The sequence below is a fragment of the Perca fluviatilis genome, chromosome 8 (assembly GCF_010015445.1).
Source record: "Perca fluviatilis chromosome 8, GENO_Pfluv_1.0, whole genome shotgun sequence".
NCBI lineage: Eukaryota > Metazoa > Chordata > Actinopteri > Perciformes > Percidae > Perca > Perca fluviatilis.
This window is the reverse complement of record NC_053119.1, coordinates 1932557-1955419: the sequence shown is the minus strand read 5'-3', so window position 1 is coordinate 1955419 and position 22863 is coordinate 1932557. Positions and strand designations below refer to the sequence as shown.

The 22863-nt window shown below is 43.8% G+C and overlaps 1 protein-coding gene across 1 annotated transcript in view; it reads left to right on the top strand.

Moving 5' to 3' along the window:
• Window positions 1-19332, top strand: part of LOC120563719 (ankyrin repeat domain-containing protein SOWAHC) — a 44320-nt gene extending 24988 nt beyond the window's left edge. Inside the window, exons 8-13 of the mRNA XM_039808078.1 lie at window positions 223-234; window positions 9017-9103; window positions 11050-11052; window positions 13994-14066; window positions 18587-18682; window positions 19247-19332. Of these exons, the coding sequence (XP_039664012.1) occupies window positions 223-234; window positions 9017-9103; window positions 11050-11052; window positions 13994-14066; window positions 18587-18682; window positions 19247-19332 (357 nt within the window). The remainder of the gene's footprint in view (window positions 1-222; window positions 235-9016; window positions 9104-11049; window positions 11053-13993; window positions 14067-18586; window positions 18683-19246) is intronic.
• The last annotated feature ends 3531 nt before the right edge of the window (window positions 19333-22863 follow it).

Sequence of the window (22863 nt, the reverse complement as noted above, 5' to 3'; positions counted from 1 at the left end):
AAAATTCATATTAAATATAAAATACATGTGAGGGTAGAAACCTATAATGGCTTATATAAAAACAAGGACATACCAAATGTAGACGTACAAAATTATGTTGTGTGTGCGTGTGTGTGTGTGTGTGTGTCTCTGCGTATGTGTGTGTGTATATATTTAAGTATTAGTGCTGTGTCTAAATAATTTTTTTTTCTCTTCGCTCTGCTTCTTTTCTGCTCTCGTCAGGATTTCGTCTCTGTAAGTAAAGCACAACGCTGTTTTATGTTTTTTTATCACTGATAAATCCCAGAAGAAGTCCATGGTGCTGAAACGGAGCATTATTACTAAGACAGAGGGGGGGCTGTCCATGGTGCTGAAACGGAGCATTATTACTAAAACAGAATGGGGCTGTCCATGGTGCTGAAACGGAGCATTATTACGAAAACAGATGGGGGGCTGTCCATGGTGCTGAAACGGAGCATTATTACTAAAACAGAGAGGGGGTTGTCTATGGTACTGAAACGGAGCATTATTACTAAAACAGAGAGGGGGGCTGTCCATGGTGCTGAAACGGAGGATTATTACTAAAACGGATGGGGGCTGTCCAGAACCAGTGTCATTTCACTGTTATGTAGATACCTTCAAGTAAAGAGTTACCCAATATCCAAATCTTAGGTGGAGGGGGGGGCAATATTTGTTATGACCATAATATGTGTCAAATATTCATGATATAGTTCAATAATGTAGGCTACCAAACGTATAATATCCTACAAAACTAGGAGACCACCTGGTCTACAAAGCTTCCTGCAGCCAGTATCAGCAGTTAGTATATGTGTTTAGCTGCTAAAGAGCTCTGCGATGCCAGATACGGTGCTCTGCATGGTGCTCCGTCAGGTAAGCGGTAGTCGGTGGTTCAGTTACCGGAGAATAGGTGACTGTGAGACGGGTACAGAGCAACAAGAGCTGCCCTTCATTTCGGCGGAGATTACGGCAAGTTTTGTACGTGTTGCTTATTTTTCAATAAGTCTTTTTAGTTAGACTTTACTTGAAGATATCTACATAAGAGTGATATGACACTGTCATGAACGTGACATAAACATTATAAACAGTCATAAACATTTATGACATAATGCTTCTTTTAGTAAGTGTCATTTTTTTGTCATGACAAGTTATGGTTATGATTAGGGTTAGGGTTTATGTGTCATGACAGTGTCATGACACTCTTATGTAGATACCTTGAGGTAAAGGGTTACCGTCCTTTTCCTATTGTGCTTTCTGACAGTATGTGAAGGTAAATCTCAGAGTGAAACTCGATGGGCAGCGTTACAGAGCCGAGCACGTTGAGAAAACAATTGGCTTTGGGGAATTAAATGTTCAGAGAGCAGCTAACAAGTTAGTAATCTTCTTATTGAAATTAATGTAAAGGACGAACAAAGGAGGGGAGGGGTAGGGGGGTAATGATCCTGTTAGTCGGGATCAGAAGCTGCAGAGGCTCAGATGAAGCAGATAAACTCCAATCCCATTAGGAACACAAGCAGATAAACACACTTTCCACTTTTTAATAAAACACGACTGAGAGCGTGAGCGCTGTGGTGCCGACGGGCCAACGGAGTTACAGCTCGCACCTTCTTTTAACAAATCTGGAGCCAAACGGAGCTCTAAAAATAAATACCTCAGGCATAGTCAAGGTTATTCAGGGCCTAATTTAAGAATTTATACTGTGTAGGAGAATTATAATGTGCTTTACAGTGTTTGTTAGGTTGGTGGAAGACATAGATGTGTGTGTGTGTGTGTGTGTGTGTGTGTGTGTGTGTGTGTGTGTGTGTGTGTGTGTGTGTGTGTGTGTTTCCAATAAAAGGAAATTGCAGTTTCACATCATTATGGACCGTTTGTATTCAGCCTGTTCTCATGAAGCATTCGCACACATATCTGTGAAAGGTAGTTGGTAGTATTCTAGTATTTATTACCGTCAGCATCACAATGACTGCTGCTGTATAAGAGCATGAAGATCCTCGTAGGGAGGAGTTCAGGGGGGATGTTTGGCTCCTAAAACGCAGGACTTTCACCCAGGAAACAGGTGTTCATGTCCTGAAGAAGTTAAGGAGAAAACACAAGACTTTCACCCAGGAAACAGGTGTTCATGTCCTGGAAGAAGTTAAGGAGAAAACACAAGACTTTCACCCAGGAAACAGGTGTTCATGTCCTGAAGAAGTTAAGGAGAAAACACAAGACTTTCACCCAGGAAACAGGTGTTCATGTCCTGAAGAAGTTAAGGAGAAAACACAAGACTTTCACCCAGGAAACAGGTGTTCATGTCCTGGAAGAAGTTAAGGAGAAAACACAAGACTTTCACCGAGGAAACAGGTGTTCATGTCCTGAAGAAGTTAAGGAGAAAACACAAGACTTTCACCCAGGAAACAGGTGTTCATGTCCTGGAAGAAGTTAAGGAGAAAACACAAGACTATCACCCAGGAAACAGGTGTTCATGTCCTGAAGAAGTTAAGGAGAAAACACAAGACTTTCACCCAGGAAACAGGTGTTCATGTCCTGAAGAAGTTAAGGAGAAAACACAAGACTTTCACCCAGGAAACAGGTGTTCATGTCCTGGAAGAAGTTAAGGAGAAAACACAAGACTTTCACCGAGGAAACAGGTGTTCATGTCCTGAAGAAGTTAAGGAGAAAACACAAGACTTTCACCCAGGAAACAGGTGTTCATGTCCTGGAAGAAGTTAAGGAGAAAACACAAGACTTTCACCCAGGAAACAGGTGTTCATGTCCTGAAGAAGTTAAAGAGAAAACACAAGACTTTCACCCAGGAAACAGGTGTTCATGTCCTGAAGAAGTTAAGGAGAAAACACAAGACTTTCACCCAGGAAACAGGTGTTCATGTCCTGAAGAAGTTAAGGAGAAAACACAAGACTTTCACCCAGGAAACAGGTGTTCATGTCCTGAAGAAGTTAAGGAGAAAACCCAAGACTTTCACCCAGGAAACAGGTGTTCATGTCCTGAAGAAGTTAAGGAGAAAACACAAGACTTTCACCCAGGAAACAGGTGTTCATGTCCTGGAAGAAGTTAAGGAGAAAACACAAGACTTTCACCCAGGAAACAGGTGTTCATGTCCTGAAGAAGTTAAGGAGAAAACACAAGACTTTCACCCAGGAAACAGGTGTTCATGTCCTGAAGAAGTTAAGGAGAAAACACAAGACTTTCACCCAGGAAACAGGTGTTCATGTCCTGAAGAAGTTAAGGAGAAAACACAAGACTTTCACCCAGGAAACAGGTGTTCATGTCCTGAAGAAGTTAAAGAGAAAACACAAGACTTTCACCCAGGAAACAGGTGTTCATGTCCTGGAGAAGTTAAGGAGAAAACACAAGACTTTCACCCAGGAAACAGGTGTTCATGTCCTGGAGAAGTTAAGGAGAAAACACAAGACTTTCACCCAGGAAACAGGTGTCTAACCCCTCCGTCGCTCCCTTTTTATTGGCTAAACTCAACTGTAACGGCCGCTGAACAGACTCTGTATCCAGCAGTTGCCTAATTTCGATATCATATGAATTGGTGTGCATACATTTAGTACGATATACCGAATGTATACCAACCCGGGCGGCTGTGGCTCAGTGGTAGAGCGGTCGCCTGCCAATCAGAAGGTTGCTAGTTCAATCTCTGGTCCTGCAGTCCCATGTCGAAGTGTCCTTGGGCAAGATACTGAACCCTGAGTTGCCCCCCATGCTGCGGATTGGGGAATTGTGGCGTATGGAAGACTACTTGCCCGGTGTTGCGACGCGGTTAGGGCGCACTGAGGACAGTCTGCCCCGTTTGACAGCCGCACCGGGAGCAGGCGGCCCCGTCCCTCCACGCGGGGAAAGAGAGCGCAGTGAGCATTTAGTCCACGGCCCCAAGAAATGGCGAGGGGGGGCTGTACAGCTTGTGACCAAAGTTGCAACAAACACACTCAAAGGTTGTTTGTGTTAGATGAGAGAAAATATCAGAAAGAAAAATGCACTTTAAACTGTTAGTTTTTTTTAGTAAAAACTTCTGAGATTGTTTCGCGATGTGTTTATTGTGCAAGTTGATATCGCGAATTACGATATATAATGCATATATTGTGCGGCCCAGATAAGTAAATATGTTGAATTGCTGAAACAGCTTTAAAGCTACTACATTTATAACTTTATAAACCACATTATGGGTCAGTAAGCATGTCAATATTACTGCAGTGAAAACAGGAAATGAAAGTGTTAAAGTTTTCCTTCTTTGTTTGTGTTTCCAACTCTTCCTCGTGTGATGTGAACGTCGCTGAACATGAAGGGGGTGAGTTGTCTTCTCCTTTTGGTTAAAAAGTGAACACTGACTATCTGAACAACAACACACTCACCTCAGCCTCAATTAGCTCAGCGTTGATATCTCACACACACACACACACACACACACACACGCTCGCCTCCATCTGGCTGTCTGCACAACCAAACCTGTGTGTGTGTATGTGTGTGTGTGTGTATGTGTGTGTGTGTGTGTGTGTGTGTGTGTGTGTGTGTGTGTGTGTCTGTGTGTGTGTCTGTGTATGTGTATGTGTGTATGTGTGTATGTGTATGTGTGTATGTGTATGTGTATGTGTATGTGTGTGTGTGTGTGTTATTTTGCGAGGCGTGCAGTCGTCTCTTCAAACAGCCTGACAGGTAAACGCTGTCCTACATACACAACTACCTCCAACGTCTGCAGGCGTCTGCCACCTGAATATCAGCAGCATGAAGGTTTACTAAATCAAAAAAGACCACCAAGAGACTCACAATTACCTAAAGGGGCGCAAAACAACCACGTTGAGACTACAAAGACCACAACACCTCAACAAAGATGCAAAACAAAGACAAAAAAGGAAAAGAGACGCAGACTGAGTGTGGGGGTCTGGCTCCAGAGAGGGATGGGGCCCCGGATGCTCGTGAGGTCAGGTGTGATGGGAGACTCTGGGGATGTGTAATGATATTGTAATAACATGGTAATTAATATGTGAGCCTGAAGGATGCAGACGGAGGAACTGATCATCACACCATCAGCAGAAAGATCTTTCATGTTTGTGTCCACCGTGGCTCACTCTCTGCTCCGCAACACCTGATTTCACCGTTTTTTTTATGGTGAGAATCTGGAAATTAGTAAACAGATCGTCCTCATTTAGGCAGCTCGTTAATCTGGAGCAGCGGATCCATCTTTGATTTACTCCTCTGTTTTACAGCCTCTCTCTCTCTCTCTCTCTCTCTCTCTCTCTCTCCTCCAGTCCCATCATATGTTCTTCAGATTCTTTGTTAAGTCAAAGTGATTCTACGCCCAATAAATAATGAAAGAGACGCTGGTTCAAAGCGCCACATATGGGACTCTAAGCTTCCTATTCAAGAGCTGTTTTGCAAAAGGAGCCTCCATATGGCCTACCCTATCCTCCCCCCCTCCTCCCCCCCCATTCCCCCACTCCCATTGGCTGTATGGACCACCCCCTCCCCATGCAGAAATAACAACATCAATGTAAAGTATTACACTCCTTTTCATGCTTCACGTGACCAAAACGGGACGAGTGAAATGTTGGCCTGTTTGATGCTGCTCTCTGACCGCCAGGGCTAACTCGCTCCGCCCGTCCCTCAGCCTCCAAAGGGCCGGCAGGTGCCCGCCGCTCAGTTCATGCCGGGTCAGCGCCGCTCCGAGGCTGCCTGGTGGCAGTCAGTGCCGGGTTGGCGCCGGTGCTGCCCTCCTAGCATTGTTTAACGGAGGCTGGAGCTTCCTGTGGAGGCAGACAGGTGTCCGTCATGTGTCGCACTCTGCGTTGTTTTGTGTAGACCAGAAGAGCTGCAAAGATTTATCGATTAGTTGTCAACTCTTATTAATTGCCAACGTCAATTGTGTGTCAGTGTGTGTTAGTGTGTCAGAGTGTGTGTGTGTGTGTGTGTGTGTGTGTGTGTGTGTGTGTGTGTGTGTGTGTGTGTGTGTGTGTGTGTGTGTGTGTGTGTGTGTGTGTGTGTGTGTCTGTGTGTGTCTGTGTGTGTGTGTGTGTGTGTCTGTGTGTGTGTGTGTGTGTGTGTGTGTCTGTGCGTGCATGTGTGCGTGTGTCGGTGTGTGTGTGTCGGTGTGTGTGCGTCTGTCAGAGTGTGTCTGTGTCAGAGTGTGTGTGTGTGTGTGTGTGTGTGTGTGTGTGTCGTGTCAGAGTGAGTGTGTTGTGTGTGTGTGTGTGTGTGTGTGTGTGTGTGTGTGTGTGTGTGTGTGTGTGTGTGTGTGTGTGTGTGTGTGTGTGTGTGTGTGTGTGTGTGTCCGTGACTCAGGTGAAGGCCTAAACAATCTCAGTGAGTGTCAGAAGCGGCCGGTGGCGAGGCGGGGTTCAGTTAGCACCTTGTAATGAAAAGCGTGGCGGTTGAAGCCCCCCCTCCCTCCTCCCTCCCCCCTCCCCCTCCGGTCTCAGCAGTCAGTCTGCATCAGCTCGCCAACACAGACACCCCGCCACAGTAAAGCTCCATTAACCATCCTGCACACGACCACAGGCTGTTTGTCCTCTTGGATTTTCACGCTCTCGGTTGTTGGCTGAAGGAGGAACAGCCAAGCACTCCATTAAACGGATGAAAAACAGCAGAAAACACGGTTCCCTTTGTGTAATCCAGTTTACTGTAGCAAGGGAAGAGGAGGAAGAGGAAGGAGTAGTCATCGCCATCAATGTTTCCTCCAATGCCCCGAAACCTTTGAGGGGGTTAACCCTCCTGATGTCTTTGGGTCAAATTTGACCCATTTTCAAAAAGTTTCTATATCAGAAATTTGGGTTTCTTTCAACCACATTTTCAAAAAGAAATAATGTGGATGGTTCCCTACAATGCTCTTCACATGTTAAATAAATGATCAGTTCAATACTTTTATAGACCTTTCTCACGGCAGACATGTTGACATGTCATAGCAGGAAAAGCACAGGTGTATTCAAAACCTATTAATGATGGCTGCATTCCACTTAGGAGAGGTCCTGGTATTAAACCATTACTGATGGCTGCATTCCACTTAGGAGAGGCCCTGGTATTAAACCATTACTGATGGCTGCATTCCACTTAGGAGAGGTCCTGGTATTAAACCATTACTGATGGCTGCATTCCACTTAGGAGAGGTCCTGGTATTAAACCATTACTGATGGCTGCATTCCACTTAGGAGAGGTCCTGGTATTGGTCATGCTGACTCACTGAAATATCTTACTGGGACACTTGATGGAACTGAGCCATCGTTAAGGTTATCAATCTCAGCTGTGCTTTTCCTACTATGACAAGTCAACATGTCTGCTGTGAAGAAGGTCCATTGAATTGGGTGTTTTATTTATTTTTATAGCATTTGAAAAAAAAATTGTGAAAAGAACGTTGAAAAAAGCGACAAAAATGTCAGAAGTAGTGACAAATAAGCTTGGATAAAAGTGACACATGTTTTTTTAATTTTGACCGAGAAAAACTAAAAGGTGCGTGGTCGACGGGAAGACAACACGAGGGTTAAAATAACTCCAACTGACAGAAAACAATGCTGATGTTAGAAAAACTTTGTAAAATGTTTCTGCATAATCTAACGTTCATGTTGCCTCTCCTCCTCAAACCCTCGGACACTTCAAGTTTGTAAGTTCATTGTCTTCACTCTGTGGTGCTGTGTGTGTTAGCCTGTTAGCATTAGCAATGGTGCTGTCAGTTTCCTCTCCCTCAGTAGATTCAGTCACAACGTTTAAACACATGCATATGTGTGTGCTTGTGTGCGTGTGTGTGCATCTTGTGTGTGTGTGTGTGTACCTCTGTGTGTGTGTGTGTGTGTGGGGGGGGGGTGTGCATGTGTGTGTGTGTCTGTGTGTAAATACCTTTGGTTGACAACACTGTTCTGTATGATGTGAAGCACATGAACAGTTGGAAAAAGAAACGAAAGTTAAGCAAGTTGAAGCACAGATTATAACCCAGGAAATCACAACTACTCCACATAGTGCTGCTCCATGTTTCTCCTGAAGAGCAGCAGCATTTGTTTGTTGATCGACTCCCCGAGGACTCGCTCCATGTTTTTGGACATTTTATCTCTAGTGAAGTGATCATAATAAAGTGAAGTGTGCTTTTAATAACACGGAGCAGATTGTCCACATTTCAGAGATAATAACTGAACAAAACATTAGAGAATGTGTGAGGAGAGCACATTAACACTGTGATTAGTGACGTGGAGATGAGAAAACTGTCCTTGACCGTGTGTGTGTGTGTGTGTGTGTGTGTCTGCAGCTTGTAGCCCAAATCTGTTTTAACTAATTAACCAGGAAGTCACTTCAAAGCAGAACTTTATTCAAATGATCCGGATCTCTGTCCTCTGTCTGAGAGGAGAGTTCACATCTGGATAATATTAAAAACAAACATTTAATTCTTCTGTGAGATGAAGAGGTAATTATCTATATACAGAGAGAGAAGAGACTTTTGCCAAAAACATGTTTCCTTTGTAAGTGACTGATGGGACAATCTTTGAAATTGGTTTTTACTTTAATTGACAAATGTTCAGTTACAGACTTGCTGACAGACTCAGATTATTATTCTAAGTGTCTGACAACATTATGGGATGGATCCCTACAGAGATAGACCTTTTAGTTAAAGAGTAAGATCCTTTTAGTTTAACATGAAACAGCCCCGAAATCACCATCACCAAACTCCACCAGACTCCATGTAAATAATCAGGACTTTTAGCGTGTATAGAGCCAGCATATCTCCACCAGACTCCATGTAAATAATCAGGACTTTTAGCGTGTATAGAGCCAGCATATCTCCACCAGACTCCATGTAAATAATCAGGACTTTTAGCATGTATAGAGCCAGCATATCTCCACCAGACTCCATGTTTTATTTAGTTTCTGTCTACTTTGAATGAAGTGTGTTTTACGATGATAAAAGTCCTGATTATTTACATGGAGTCTGGTGGAGTTTGGTGATTGGGATTTTGGGGCTGTTTCATGTTAAACTAAAAGGATCTTACTGAAGGTGAGTAAGCGTGTGTTTTCACATTTTCATATGTGTGTGTGTGTTCAGACGGCGCTTCACTGGGCAGCCAAGCACGGCCGCCAGGAGGCGGTGGACATGATGCTCCGGTCCGGAGCCGACGTCAACGTCAGATCGGTGAGCTGCGTCTGTGTGTGTGTGTGTGTGTGTGTGTGTGTTTGTGTGTGTGTGTGTGTGTGTGTGTGTGTGTGTGTGTGTGGTGGGGGTGTGTGTGTGTGTGTGTGTGTGTGTGTGTGTGTGTGTCAGCAGCCGTCATGCACTTTAATAACTTAGCTGCATAAACAGTCATGTCCGAGCTGTCTTCAGCTCTTCAACTCAGATTCTTTCAGAATTGAATCTCTCTTAAAGGAACAGCGCAACATGTTGAGAGATGTGTTCCAACAGAGAGACGACAACATTCACAAGTCTGTGTTAAAGTGTGTAACAATCATACACATTCATAAATCACCAGCCGTTTAGCTCTATAAACCAATTAACTGATATTCCCACAACATCAGTGGATGGCAACATTTACACTTTGGGAACATGGGAAAAAGTAGTAAATATAACACCAGAAAAACATCTCTCACACACACACACACACACACACACACACACACAGAAACATAGACACACACACACAGAGGAACATACAGACACACAGAGAAACACACATACACATACACACACACACAGGGAGACACACACATACACACACACACACACACAGAGAAACACATACACACTTACACACAGAGAGAGAGACACACACACACAGAAACACACACACACAGAGCAACACACACAAAGAGACACACACACACACACAGACACCCACCCCCACACACACACACACACACACACACAGAGCGGCAGTGTGCAGTGGATTGATTGGAAAGGGCCAATGTTGTGATTGGTTAACGGCTTCCCGACAGCCTCGGCCTGTGTGAGAGTTAATCTCCTCGCTGCCGCTGATGATGTCACACAGCAGATAATGTTTAAACCCTGCCGGAGCAAAGCAGAGCCGACAAGTCACTCATTGGCTCCATAATTACATAATTAACTTTTTGTCTCTGATCGTTAAGGACGTAATGGCTCCGATAAAAAGACCCTCAGCCGGAGCAGCGGGCGAATCAAAAATCAATAATCCATAGAGCGCATTAAGAGGAGAAAAGTAGCTCAGGGCTCAGTGAAGGCTGTGGATTCTCTCCGTGCTTTACATACCTCGACCTCAACGGTACTTCTCAGAGGGGAAAAGACAAAGAAAAGCCTGAGGTTTCAACCAACCAAACCATCTCCAAACCATCCCAGGATATCGGTCCTTCGTGTCTTACATTTTCTAAAACGGCAAAAATGTCAAAGAAATCGACAAATGTGGGGGGAAAAAGGCCGAAAAAAGCAACAGAATTGTCGAAAAAAGTAACGAAAAATGACAAAAACGTTATTGGGGCAGCCAGAAAAACCTGTCAAAAAAAACCTTGAGAGGGGTGAACGCCAGAGCAGGGGGAATGAGAGGGGGAAACACCAGAGCAGGGGGAATGAGAGGGGTAAACGCCAGAGCAGGGAGAATGAGAGGGGAACCGCCAGAGCAGGGAGAATGAGAGGGGGTAAACGCCAGAGCAGGGGGAATGAGAGGGGGAAACGCCAGAGCAGGGGGAATGAGAGGGGGAAACACCAGAGCAGGGGGAATGAGAGGGGGAAACACCAGAGCAGGGGGAATGAGAGGGGGGAACACCAGAGCATGGGGAATTTCATATTATTTAGTCAATGCATAACAATAACAGAACAGAACAACTGATAAACTGAACAATGAACCCAAATAATTAACACAATAACTGCTGGAAAGTTTGTAAGAAAAGAGTTTAGGATGAATTCTGAGCAGATTATTTCCTGTGAATGTTGCATCAGAGACACATTTTCTGTTATTCTTTCGGAACCATTCTCTGTCTTATGTATTATTATTTAAATTTTGGACAATCATACATCCCTGGCTTATGATTTCAGTTTTGATTGATCCAGATGCGACTAACTATCTGTTTCCTCTCTTCTTTTATCCTCTTCACCGTCCTCTCCGACTTCATCAGCACGTAAGTGATTTTCTGAACCATTCCAGCTGCAGACCTCTCCCTAAAGACGAGCCTCCCTTCAGATTTCAGCCTGACGGCTCTCTGCTGAATGTTTAGAGAGAGAAATGAGTTTACTGCGTCTGTCTTTATTCTCTGTGTTTATCTGACTTCTCTCATGCTGCATGCGTCTCTCTGAAAGGGGGTAAGTCCTGTTCTAATGCACCTCTTTAAATCTACACTGTAAGGTCTCGCTATAAACTGAAGGCTCGGTTCACACAGGAAGTCTGGGACTGATAGGTTTTTTTGTCTGTTTGTGGTTGTGTGTGTGTATGTGTGCAGTGTATCCTGCAGTGAAAATGTTGAAGTAAAGTTGTCAGTAAAATATTGGACTTCTTTGTAAAATAATCAGCAAAAGAGAAAACCTTTTCTCTCTTAGCATCTCTAAGTCAAAAAAGAGTCAAGAAAAGCATCAAAAGTGTTGAAAAAATGTCAAAGAATGTCCAAAGAAAATTGCACAATCACGCACGCAAACACACCCACACGCTCACACACACACACACACACACACACTGGCACAGACACACGCACACACACAAACGCACACACACATGCGCAGACACACGCACAGACACACACACACGCACATGCACACACACACAAGCAAAAGAGATAACGTTTTCTCTCTTAGCATCTGTAAGTCAAAAAAAGAGTCAAGAAAGCGCTGAAAAAACGTCAAAGATTGTACAAAAATAATAATAATTCAATGTGTCAAAAAACGCCGAAAAACATTGAAGTGCCAGAAAAGTGTCAACAAGCATGTTTATAAATGTAAACATAGGTCAGAACTGCTGCTTCAACAAAGGCCTTCTGGGCCCGTTTCTCGGGGGGTGGGGGGAGGTCTCGTTAACCTGCGATTATTCCCAAACGACAGAAGCCGTCATCCTCCGGAGAGAAACGCGGGGAGACGGTTCATCACACGCCGGTTTCCAGATGTAACGGAGAGTCTGTGACAGCGTGACAGCGCTCTCTGGTTCTCTTCTCCACATCAGAGCGCCCGCGGGCCGTTTAAAGTCTGCACACTACAGACCCGTCCTGTTAATCAGCAGCGACTTCAGACCCCCCCGCCGCCACGCTGCTGTCACTCATCCAGCTGGAAACGGGCGTCTGACTGACAGGATGACGGGCGGCCGCTCCGCCGGGACCCGCCGGTGTTAATGGGAACAAATGATGGAGACCGGGAGAGTTTCTGTCAGAGCGGACAGCTGATGGACACACACACGGACTCACGGTGATCGGAGCCGACAGACGCCGGCTTTTACAAACCACGTGCTTCTGAAACACGTCGACTCTTTCACACGGAACCGATTACAACTCTAAACGCAGCGGTGACAAACTCCGTTTCTCTAGGGGCCACTCTGGAGAAGGAGACCGACATGTAGAGATTATTGACATGCTTTTATTTAAGAGATAAAGTCAAATATCTCTGACTGTTTTACTGCATGTCTCATATTGTCTTCTTACCTACAGTCGACATAAAGCCCTAACATAGTTCCTATGGTAGAGTTTAGCATATCAAGCTAAACAAAGATAACATTTTTAAAAACAGCTTCCACAGCTGCCCCCTGGCCTCGAGTTTGATACATGTGCTTTAAAATGTAAGTGGGGGGGGGGCAGCCTCTAGCTCACCCGTTAAGAGCGTGCGCCCCATGTAGGCTGAGTCCTTGGCAGTGACCCGGGTTTGAGTCCAACCTGCGGCCCTTTGCTGCGTGTCATCCCCTCTCTTTCTTTCCCCCTTTCCTCTCTATCCACTATCTCTATCAAATAAAGGGAAAAGTCAAAAAAATAATCTTTAAAAAAAGAAATATATATTTCTTTTTATATATATATATATATATCCTTTTAATTGAAAAGATTACCCAAAAAAAGGGACAAAAACTTTGGTAAAAGCATAAAAAACAAGTGACAGAAATGTCGGAAAAAGCGTCAACAAAAGTGTCAGAAAAGTTGAAAAAAGTGACATCTGTGTGACGTCCTGTTGTGTTCTTTAACCCCCCAACGTAGCACAGTTCCTGTTTTCCATCAGACGGTTTATAGATCTCTCTTGAAGCAGCTTCATTTCCAGAGAAAGAGAGAAAGAAAAGAGACGAGGGACTGAGGAAACAGTTCAGAGCTTGGGTTTGGTGTTTAAAATCTTTCTGGTGGCATAGATAGAGGCAGTGATGTTTCCTGTTTCCTGTACGGGACTCTCACACCGCCTCAAAACACCCCCACAAGTCTGATCTCTGTTACATGACTGGCCCCCGCAGCGGGACACAGGGGGGGGGTAGTTTCTACTAAAGTTGAGTCGGTCTCACCTTTACACCACAGGCCCGCTGCGTTCTTTTGCGTGTCCCCAATGGGCGATTTTAGACCCTTTTAAGGGGACTCAAGCCCCCCTAAATTTCATCTCAGCCCCTCTAAAAACTATAATAATAATAAAAAAAAATGTGTGTGCTTCAAGTGCAATTAATTCAAAATTATTCAAAATAAAATAAATAAATAAATAACGTGGATGGTTAAATAAAAGTTATAAGTTAAATAAATGGTCAGTTCACTACTTTCATTGAATTTGGGTGTTTAATTAAATTTTATAGCATGCAAAGAAAAATTTATAAAAACGTTGAAAAACGTTGGGAAAAATGTCAACAAAGCACGGACAAATGTGACAAAAAACATAGGAAAATGTAACAAAAACTTCAAAAAGTGACAAACATGGGAAAAGCTTCAAAAAACGCAGAAAAATTTTGACAGAAACTTCTAAAAAAGTGACACAAGTGTCAAAATAGACGACCAAAACGTGGATTTCTTTTTACATTTTGACCCAGAAAAACAAAAAGTTGCATCAAGGTCGGCGGGGGAGACAACACATGGGTTAAAGTGTTTTATTGTGAGTACAGACCATAATACTGTGTGTTGTTTCCAGGGTTACACAGCTCTCCACCTCGCCTCCATCCACGGGCACCAGCACATCGTCCACGCCCTGATCACCACTCACAGTGAGTCCGTCCTCCTTAATATCAACATTTTTACCAGATTTATGCACCTGCACACACGTCTGTCTTCTCCACATTTCCTCTTTAGTTCTGCAGACTTCTGGCCACAGATCTCTGCAAATAGATCATTAAAAAATGGCTCATTTTCTCTCTACAACCCACATACGTTACATCGAAAATCCACATTACAGACCCAGAGTCAAAAAGGACTAATGTTCAGCAGCAGTTAGAGTCCCCTAAAAGTTCTGTTGTTGCTGCTGAAAGACTCACATTATTATTCTAAATGTCTGACAACACCGAAATCACCATCACCAAACCCACCACACTCCATGAACAACTCCAACTCTTAGAACCACGTTTTCATAGCGTTGGTTTCTCGTTGTGTTCTGAGGGTTTGATTCATATTAACGTATAAAATTGATATTCACACATTGAGAATCAAACGGCGAGGGATTCTTCTTCTCCACGCCTCAGAGGTGAAGAGAGCAGTGATGCACATCGCTCTGCCAGACAAAAGACCCACACAACGCCAGACTGACAGGCCTGCTGACCCCCTCCCCCACTCACACACACACACACAGACACACACACAGAGACACACACACACACATACATACACACATACACACACACACACACACATACACATACACATACACACAGACACACATACACACACACACACTCACACACAGAGACACACACACACACAGGCACATACACACACGCAAACACGCACACACACGCACACGCCACACACACACACACACACACACGAGACAAGTTATAAGTTAATTATAGTAATTAAAGTATTTGACTGTCATAAATGTGGAGAATGTGTATAACCTCGACATCTTTTGCCTTCATAAGGCCAACCACGTTGCTGCAGTGTGTGTGTATATATATATATATATATATATATATATATATATATATATATATATATATATACAGTACAGGCCAAAAGTTTGGACACACCTCATTCAATGGGTTTCCTTTATTTTCATGACTATTTACATTGTTGATTCTCAATGAAGGCATTAGAACTATGAATGAACACATGTGTAATTATGTACTTAACAAAAAAGTGTGAAATAACTGAAAACATGTCTTATATTCTAGTTTCTTCAAAGTAGCCACCCTTTGCTCTGATTACTGCTTTGTACACTCTTGGCATTCTCTTGATGAGCTTCAAGAGGTAGTCACCTGAAATGGTTTTCCAACAGTCTTGAAGGAGTTCCCAGAGATGCTTAGCACTTGTTGGACCTTTTGCCTTCACTCTGCGGTCCAGCTCACCCCAAACCATCTCGACTGGGTTCAGGTCCGGTGACTGTGGAGGCCAGGTCATCTGGCGCAGCACTCCATCACTCTCCTTCTTGGTCAAATAGCCCTTACACAGCCTGGAGGTGTGTTTGGGGTCATTGTCCTGTTGAAAAATAAATGATGGTCCAACTAAACGCAAACCAGATGGGATGGCATGTCGCTGCAGGATGTTGTGGTAGCCATGCTGGTTCAGTATGCCTTCAATTTTGAATAAATGCCCAACAGTGTCACCAGCAAAGCCCCCCCACACCATCACACCTCCTCCTCCATGCTTCACGGTGGGAACCAGGCATGTAGAATCCATCCGTTCACCTTTTCTGCATCGCACAAAGACACGGCGGTTGGAACCAAAGATCTCAAATTTGGACTCATCAGACCAAAGCCCAGATTTCCACTGGTCTAATGTCCATTCCTTGTGTTTCTTGGCCCAAACAAATCTCTTCTGCTTGTTGCCTCTCCTTAGCAGTGGTTTCCTAGCAGCTACTTGACCATGAAGGCCTGATTCGTGCAGTCTCCTCTTAACAGTTGTTCTAGAGATGTGTCTTCTGCTAGAACTCTGTGTGGCATTCATCTGGTCTCTAATCTGAGCTGCTGTTGACTTGGGATTTCTGAGGCTGGTGACTCGGATGAACTTATCCTCAGCAGCAGAGGTGACTCTTGATCTTCCTTTCCTGGGGCGGTCCTCATGTGAGCCAGTTTCGTTGTAGTGCTTGATGGTTTTTGCGACTGCACTTCACATTCAAAGTTTTCGCAATTTTCCAGAATGACTGACCTTCATTTGTTAAAGTAATGATGGCCACTCGTTTCTCTTTACTTAGCTGATTGGTTCTTGCCATAATATGAATTCTAACAGTTGTCCAATGGGGCTGTCGGCTGTGTTTCAACCTGACTTCTGCACAACACAACTGATGGTCCCAACCCCATTAATAAAGGAAACAATTCCACTAATGAACCCTGACAAGGCACACCTGTGAAGGTAAAACCATTTCAGGTGACTACCTCATGAAGCTCATTGAGAGAACACCAAGGGTTTGCAGAGTTAAAAAAAGCAAAGGGTGGCTACTTTGAGGAATCTAAAATATAAGACATGTTTTCAGTTATTTCACACTTTTTTGCTAAGTACATAATTCCACATGTGTTCATTCATAGTTTTGATGCCTTCAGTCAGAATCTACAATGTAAATAGTCATGAAAATAAAGAAAAAACCTTGAATGAGAAGGTGTGTCCAAACTTTTGGCCTGTACTATATATATATATATATATATATACTACTGATATCAAACACCTTCAGAGTCCGGCACACAGACTGGATCTCACACAGAGAAGTTCTTCTCCTGAAGCTGAGACTCTGGAGAACAGATAGAGTTTCATCACCAGTCCGTACAGTTGGCGCACTGCAGCGGAGGAAAGCTTTCCTTTCTGGGAAACGCACACAAACACACACACACACACACACACACACACACACACAGACAGTTTAGAGAGAGTTTGATGGAGGTGGGTGGAGGGGTGGTGGGAGTTTAACCAGAGTCGGTTACACGGTGAAACCATTAGCTTTCTGATGTCACACTGAGAATCATGGGAGCATCTTCCTCTGAGCTGCAACACGATGAGCCGCAGCCTCCTCCGTTAAACGCCACGTTTCTTCCTCCAGGAAATCTTCACGGATCAACTCTTCTTTCTGCTGCAGGATAACTTCACTCACATCCTCTCACTTTTTATGCAACTTGTTTTCACTCCCAGTTCCCTGCGCCCTGTTTGTTTAACATGAAACAGCCCTGAAATCTTCATCACCAGACCCAACAGACTCCATGTAAATAATCAGGACTTTTAGCGTGTATAGAGCCAGCATATCTCCACCAAACTCCATGTAAATAAAAAGGACTTTTAGCGTGTATAGAGCCAGCATATCTCCACCAAACTCCATGTAAATAATCAGGACTTTTAGCGTGTATAGAGCCAGCATATCTCCACCAGACTCCATGTAAATAATCAGGACTTTTAGCATGTATAGAGCCAGCATATCTCCACCAGACTCCATGTAAATAATCAGGACTTTTAGCGTAAATAGAGACAGCATATCTCCACATGTAAATGGGTGAATTAAGGGTTTATTTCAACCAAACCAGAGTGGTGATTGTTGCAACCGTGGAAAGATGAACCAAGACGGCTTTTGATAGTTTTATGTAGTTTCTGTCCACTTTGAATGAAGTGTGTTTTAAGATGATAAAAGTCCTGATTATTTACATGGAGTCTGGTGGAGTTTGGTGATGGTGATTTTGGGGCTGTTTCATGTTAAACTAAAAGGATCTTACTCTTTAACTAAAAGGTCTATCTCTGTAGGGATCCATCCCATAATGTTGTCAGACACTTAGAATAATAATCTGAGTCTGTCAGCGGCAACAACAGAAGTTTTAGTGGACACTAACTTTGATTCTTCACACAGCGATGAAAGAAAACTGGAAATGAATCCAGACAGACTCTCAGACTGGCAGCTTTACCGTCTGCATAATCACTCTCAGAAACAGTGATGTGCTGTTGTTCATCCTCAAGACCAAGGCGGCTGACTGAAGGAGCCTCGCTCCTTCTCCACCGCACGTTATCGAGAGTAGTAGAGAAGGGAGAGTAGAGAAGGGGGAGAGTAGAGAAGGGAGAGTAGAGAAGGGGGAGAGGAGAGAAGGGAGAGTAGAGAAGGGGGAGGAGAGAGGAGAGAGGGGGAGAGGCTGTATATTAGAAGAATATTCACTTTTATTTCCCATGTAAACAGCTAAGAGCATGCAACTTAGAAAAAGTACCTTAACAATCAAACAAAGATAATTTTTTTACAACAACCTGTTTCACATCCTGAATATATAAAATCTCGTCTTCTGGGGGAATTTCTGAGTCTTAAAGTCTGTGAATTTGCCAAATTCTGTGTGTATCACGTTGTTTGAAAAACACTTTCAGGCCCACTGCAGACTTTGGTCAGGCCTGCGTGCATCGGGCATGTGGCTTAGAGGAATCCTGTCTTTGGAAAAAGGGCAAAACTGGAATAATATGTGCATGTGAACGTAATCCATTACGTTCCCGGTTGGTTAAAGTCTCCATCCTGTACTTCCTGTCTCTCTCTGCTGTCAAATGAAAGTGGAAATATCTTCTACAACCTTTTATAGGAAGCAAGAAAATAAAGCAACTATAATGTTCTTCTTGTTTCCATCAGATGCTAAAACCAGCATCAGAGATTACCACGGGAAGACAGCTGTTCACTACTGGAGAGGCTGCAGAGATGTCTTCAACAAGCCTCAGCCTCAGCCAGGTCAGAGCACACACACACACACACACACACGCACGCACGCACACCCACGCACACACACACACACACACACACACACACACACACACACACACACACACTCACTCACACAGAGACACACACACACACACCCCCACACACACACACACACAGATACACACACACACACTCACACTCACACACACACACACACACACACACACACCGCTCTTTACTTCATAACTGAGGATTAGTTTGAATTCTGTGCTTCAGAACCCAGAACTTAAGTTTTTATATGCTGCCAACCCAAAAAACTGAGCTTTTATGAAGACAAAAGTGGAAACAGATGCGAGGAGTCAGCAGAGAGAGGGAGAGACACTAAGATAAACATATGTCGGACGTTACATGTGTTTGCTTTACTTCCAGACACATAGTTAGCCTTCAACTGACATTTGGATGTTTGACTTAGTAACAAGTCACACTATAGAGCTCCACAGTGTGGTTCCAGGAGTAAAAAACCCGTTCTTTTGTGTAACGCGGCTCATCATCTGCATATAGTGTGAGTCACGGTAAAGTTTCTGTCCTCAGGTGGGAGTTCATTTGTTGGAAGACGGACGCAACGTTACGCTCTGCCGTCTCTGCTGCTGACACGCCCCCACCTCAGGGTCAGCTGACGGCCCAACACAAAAAAAAAAAAAAAAAACAAAGACCTGGGCGGGGGGCCCCCAAACCCCCAAAAACAAAAAACCCCCGCCCCCCCCCCCCCCCCCCTTCTTTCTGGTGGTGTGGAAAATGTTTCTGCAGACTTTAAATACAGTGTGTTTTACAATGATTAAATTACTGTTCGTGCAAGTAAAAGTCCAGAATATAAAATTTTACTAAAGGACAAAAGAAGTATCCCATGGCATGAAAATGTCACTTTATGAGGTTTTTTAACATTGATATGCGTTCCCCCAGCCTGCCTATGGTCCCCAAGTGGCTAGAAATGGTGATAGGTGTAAACCGAGCCCTGGGTATCCTGCTCTGCCTTTGAGAAAATGAAAGCTCAGATGGACCAATCAGGAATCTTCTCCTTATGAGGTCATAAGGAGCAAGGTTACCTCCCCTTTCTCTGCTTTGCCCGCCCAGAGAATTTGGCCCACCCATGAGAGAGAGAGAGAGAGACATCATGGCTTTCAAACAAGCAAAATGGCAGATGATCAAGGCCACACCCCCACCCTCCACCTTGCCCCCTCTCTCTCTCCTCCTCAATAGCTACAAACACAGAAATGGCACATCCTAATTATTAGGAGACCACTAAGGTCTATATAAAAGAGACTTCAGATACAGTATTAGGGGACCACTAAGGTCTATATAAAAGAGACTTCAGATACAGTATTAGGGGACCACTAAGGTCTATATAAAAGAGACTTCAGATACAGTATTAGGGGACCACTAAGGTCTATATAAAAGAGACTTCAGATACAGTATTAGGGGACCACTAAGGTCTATATAAAAGAGACTTCAGATACAGTATTAGGGGACCACTAAGGTCTATATAAAAGCATCCAAAGAGCATCATGTCATGGGACCTTTAAAGTATCAAAAGTAAAAGTACTCTTGAAGCAGAATGGATTCTTGTTTTGTTTCTTCTGTGATTTATAACAAAAGCTTAAAACACTAAAACCTAATGACTTAATATTCAGTGTGTGAGTTTATTATATTTCATTTCTATCAAACAGATGTTTAATTACACCCTGATGTTTCAACTGTGGAGAAAGGATTATAAAGGAAGTAAAAAAAAAGATAGTAAGAATGTTTTACTTTCATTTCTATTAGGAAACAGACATAAATGTTGGACACAGTGAAACACGTTTCACCTCCCACTCTCTTTCACACGTTCATAAACGCCGTCATTAACTTCCCCTCCGATGGCTCGCAGCATTAAGCTTGTTATCTGCTTTAATCAGGTCGGGCGGCAGATGATGAGCAGCAAACTAGCCGGTTGTTGGGAGGACGCTCGCTCCGGTTAATGTGAAGATTATCAAAGCACGGCCGCTGCCAGACTCTGGGACGGAGTCGCTGTGGGACTAAGGCCTCCTACACACTGGCTGAGTGGTGCGAGCGTGGCGTTTCTGTTGCGTGGTGGCTGCGTGGCGTTTTCTATGTCTTTGCACACCAGAAAGGTGTCTGACGCGGCGCTGCTGCTGCTGCTGCTAGCCTTCTCTGGACACATGGATGTTTCCCATAAACATAAACAGAAATATATACTGATCTGATTACAGCAAAGACAACGTCGGCAGTATTGACAGAAAAATAGGCTCCAGAATATTTCCTTCTGGATTGACAGGTGACGAAAATCGATAATTGTTTATTATAATTTTTTTAAATTACATTTATATCAAAACCTCGAGACTTTCAAACATCAACATGTCATTTATTAATATGTATTTGTGTCTAAATGACATATAAACATATTTTCCTATTCTATGTTGTCAGGAAACGCTTCCAACACGCTGGCGTGTCGCATGAAAAATAGGCGTCTGTTCTATTTCTAGCATGCACGCGTTTTCGGCGCAGCTCGAGTCGCGCCTGAGACGTGCATATCACGCAGGCAGTGTATAAGCTCTAACCTGTTAACATGGGAGCCAAAATAAAAATGCCACACGCCACGCAGCTGACACGCTCACGCCACGCGGCCAATGTGCAGAAGGCCTGAAGGCTGCGGCCAACACAAAACAACGGGAACACGCATGCTTCCACCAAGCAGCGCCAGAAGGAGTATTCTGATCCTTTACTCAAGGGCGTAGCGGAAAAGGAATACTGGACTAATATCCACTAATGTCCAAATGTTGAGGTTCTTAACCCTCATGTTGTCCTAGGGCAGCGACGGCCCGAGGCATAAGCGAACTAAGCGGCTGCTTTGGGCCCCCTGGCCACCAGGGGGACCCCAATCGAGTGTTGTTTTTTCCTCTTAACATTTGCCGATGTTCCCATCTGGGCTCCCGTAGTTCCGAATGGGCCCAGCCCTCCCCCCGCACGTTTGCCATGGAGATAAACAAACAACACAGCAGCGACAGTGGCTAATATTAGTTACTTTCTTAACTACTAGTTTCATTACTTACTTAACCGTAATATCCGCCCAAATGACCGGAGCTCATTGTGCTCTGTACCCGGCTCAAAGTCACCTATTCTCGGATAACTGACCCACGAACTACCGCTGACCTGACGGAGCACCGGACCCGGTGTTGAGGAACTCTGATGCGGCTCAACACATCCACTAAAAGCCGCTGATACGACCGAACTGTGAAGGAGGTCTGTAGCTGCTTTAACAACTAGCAATCGGCGCTCTGTAGCACGGAGCTCCTCTTCCAATGTTTTTTTTTTTACCGCTAGTTACTACGATGGAGCTTGCTACAGGTGGCTACAGGTATGCTACACTCATGAGACCATGGCATGTTAATGTAACCTACGTTACTCAGCAACAGGTGAAAATAGGGGCAAAGTTGTGCGACTAAAGTCAAAATGAATTGAACTTTTACTGAGGAACGTGAATTACCTGTATGTGTGAAAACAGCTTTATCTCACGCATCCGTTTAGTTGTTGTTGAATATATAGCATATAGCATTTCATTTTGTCATTCTTTCACGGAGGGCGCCCCCCCCCCTCCCCCCCCCTCCGTTTTTAAAGTTTATGTAGCAGAAATTTGGATTTCTTTCAACCAAACGGAAGGTTCCATGAAACGCTCTTCACAAGTCAAATTAAGGATCAGTTGACTGCTATCATTGACTTTCAGGGGATTTATTTAATTTCATAGCATTATTCTGACTAAACTTTGACAGTCTGTGATCATCCATCAACATCCTCTGATTTTCAATATTAGTCAAAATAATTCATACTTTCTGCTTTTTTAACTCAAAAGTTAGATATCATTTCATAGGCTATATAAGGTTTAATGGTTTAGTGACCAGAAATTCCCAAAATAGTGGTAATAAGTTGTTGTTAGTGTACACTGGTGGTAGTGGGAGAAAAAAGCGCCGAAAACAATGCTACAAAAAAGTTGAAAAGGGACAAACACGTTGATTTTTTGCAATTTTTTATTGATTTTCCATTCAAGCATGTAACATTTTCTACAGCACATATTGGACCAAATGTATACAAACATAGTATGGCTGTGTTACACAGATACTAACCAATGTGAAAGATACCCCCCCACCCCGACCCAC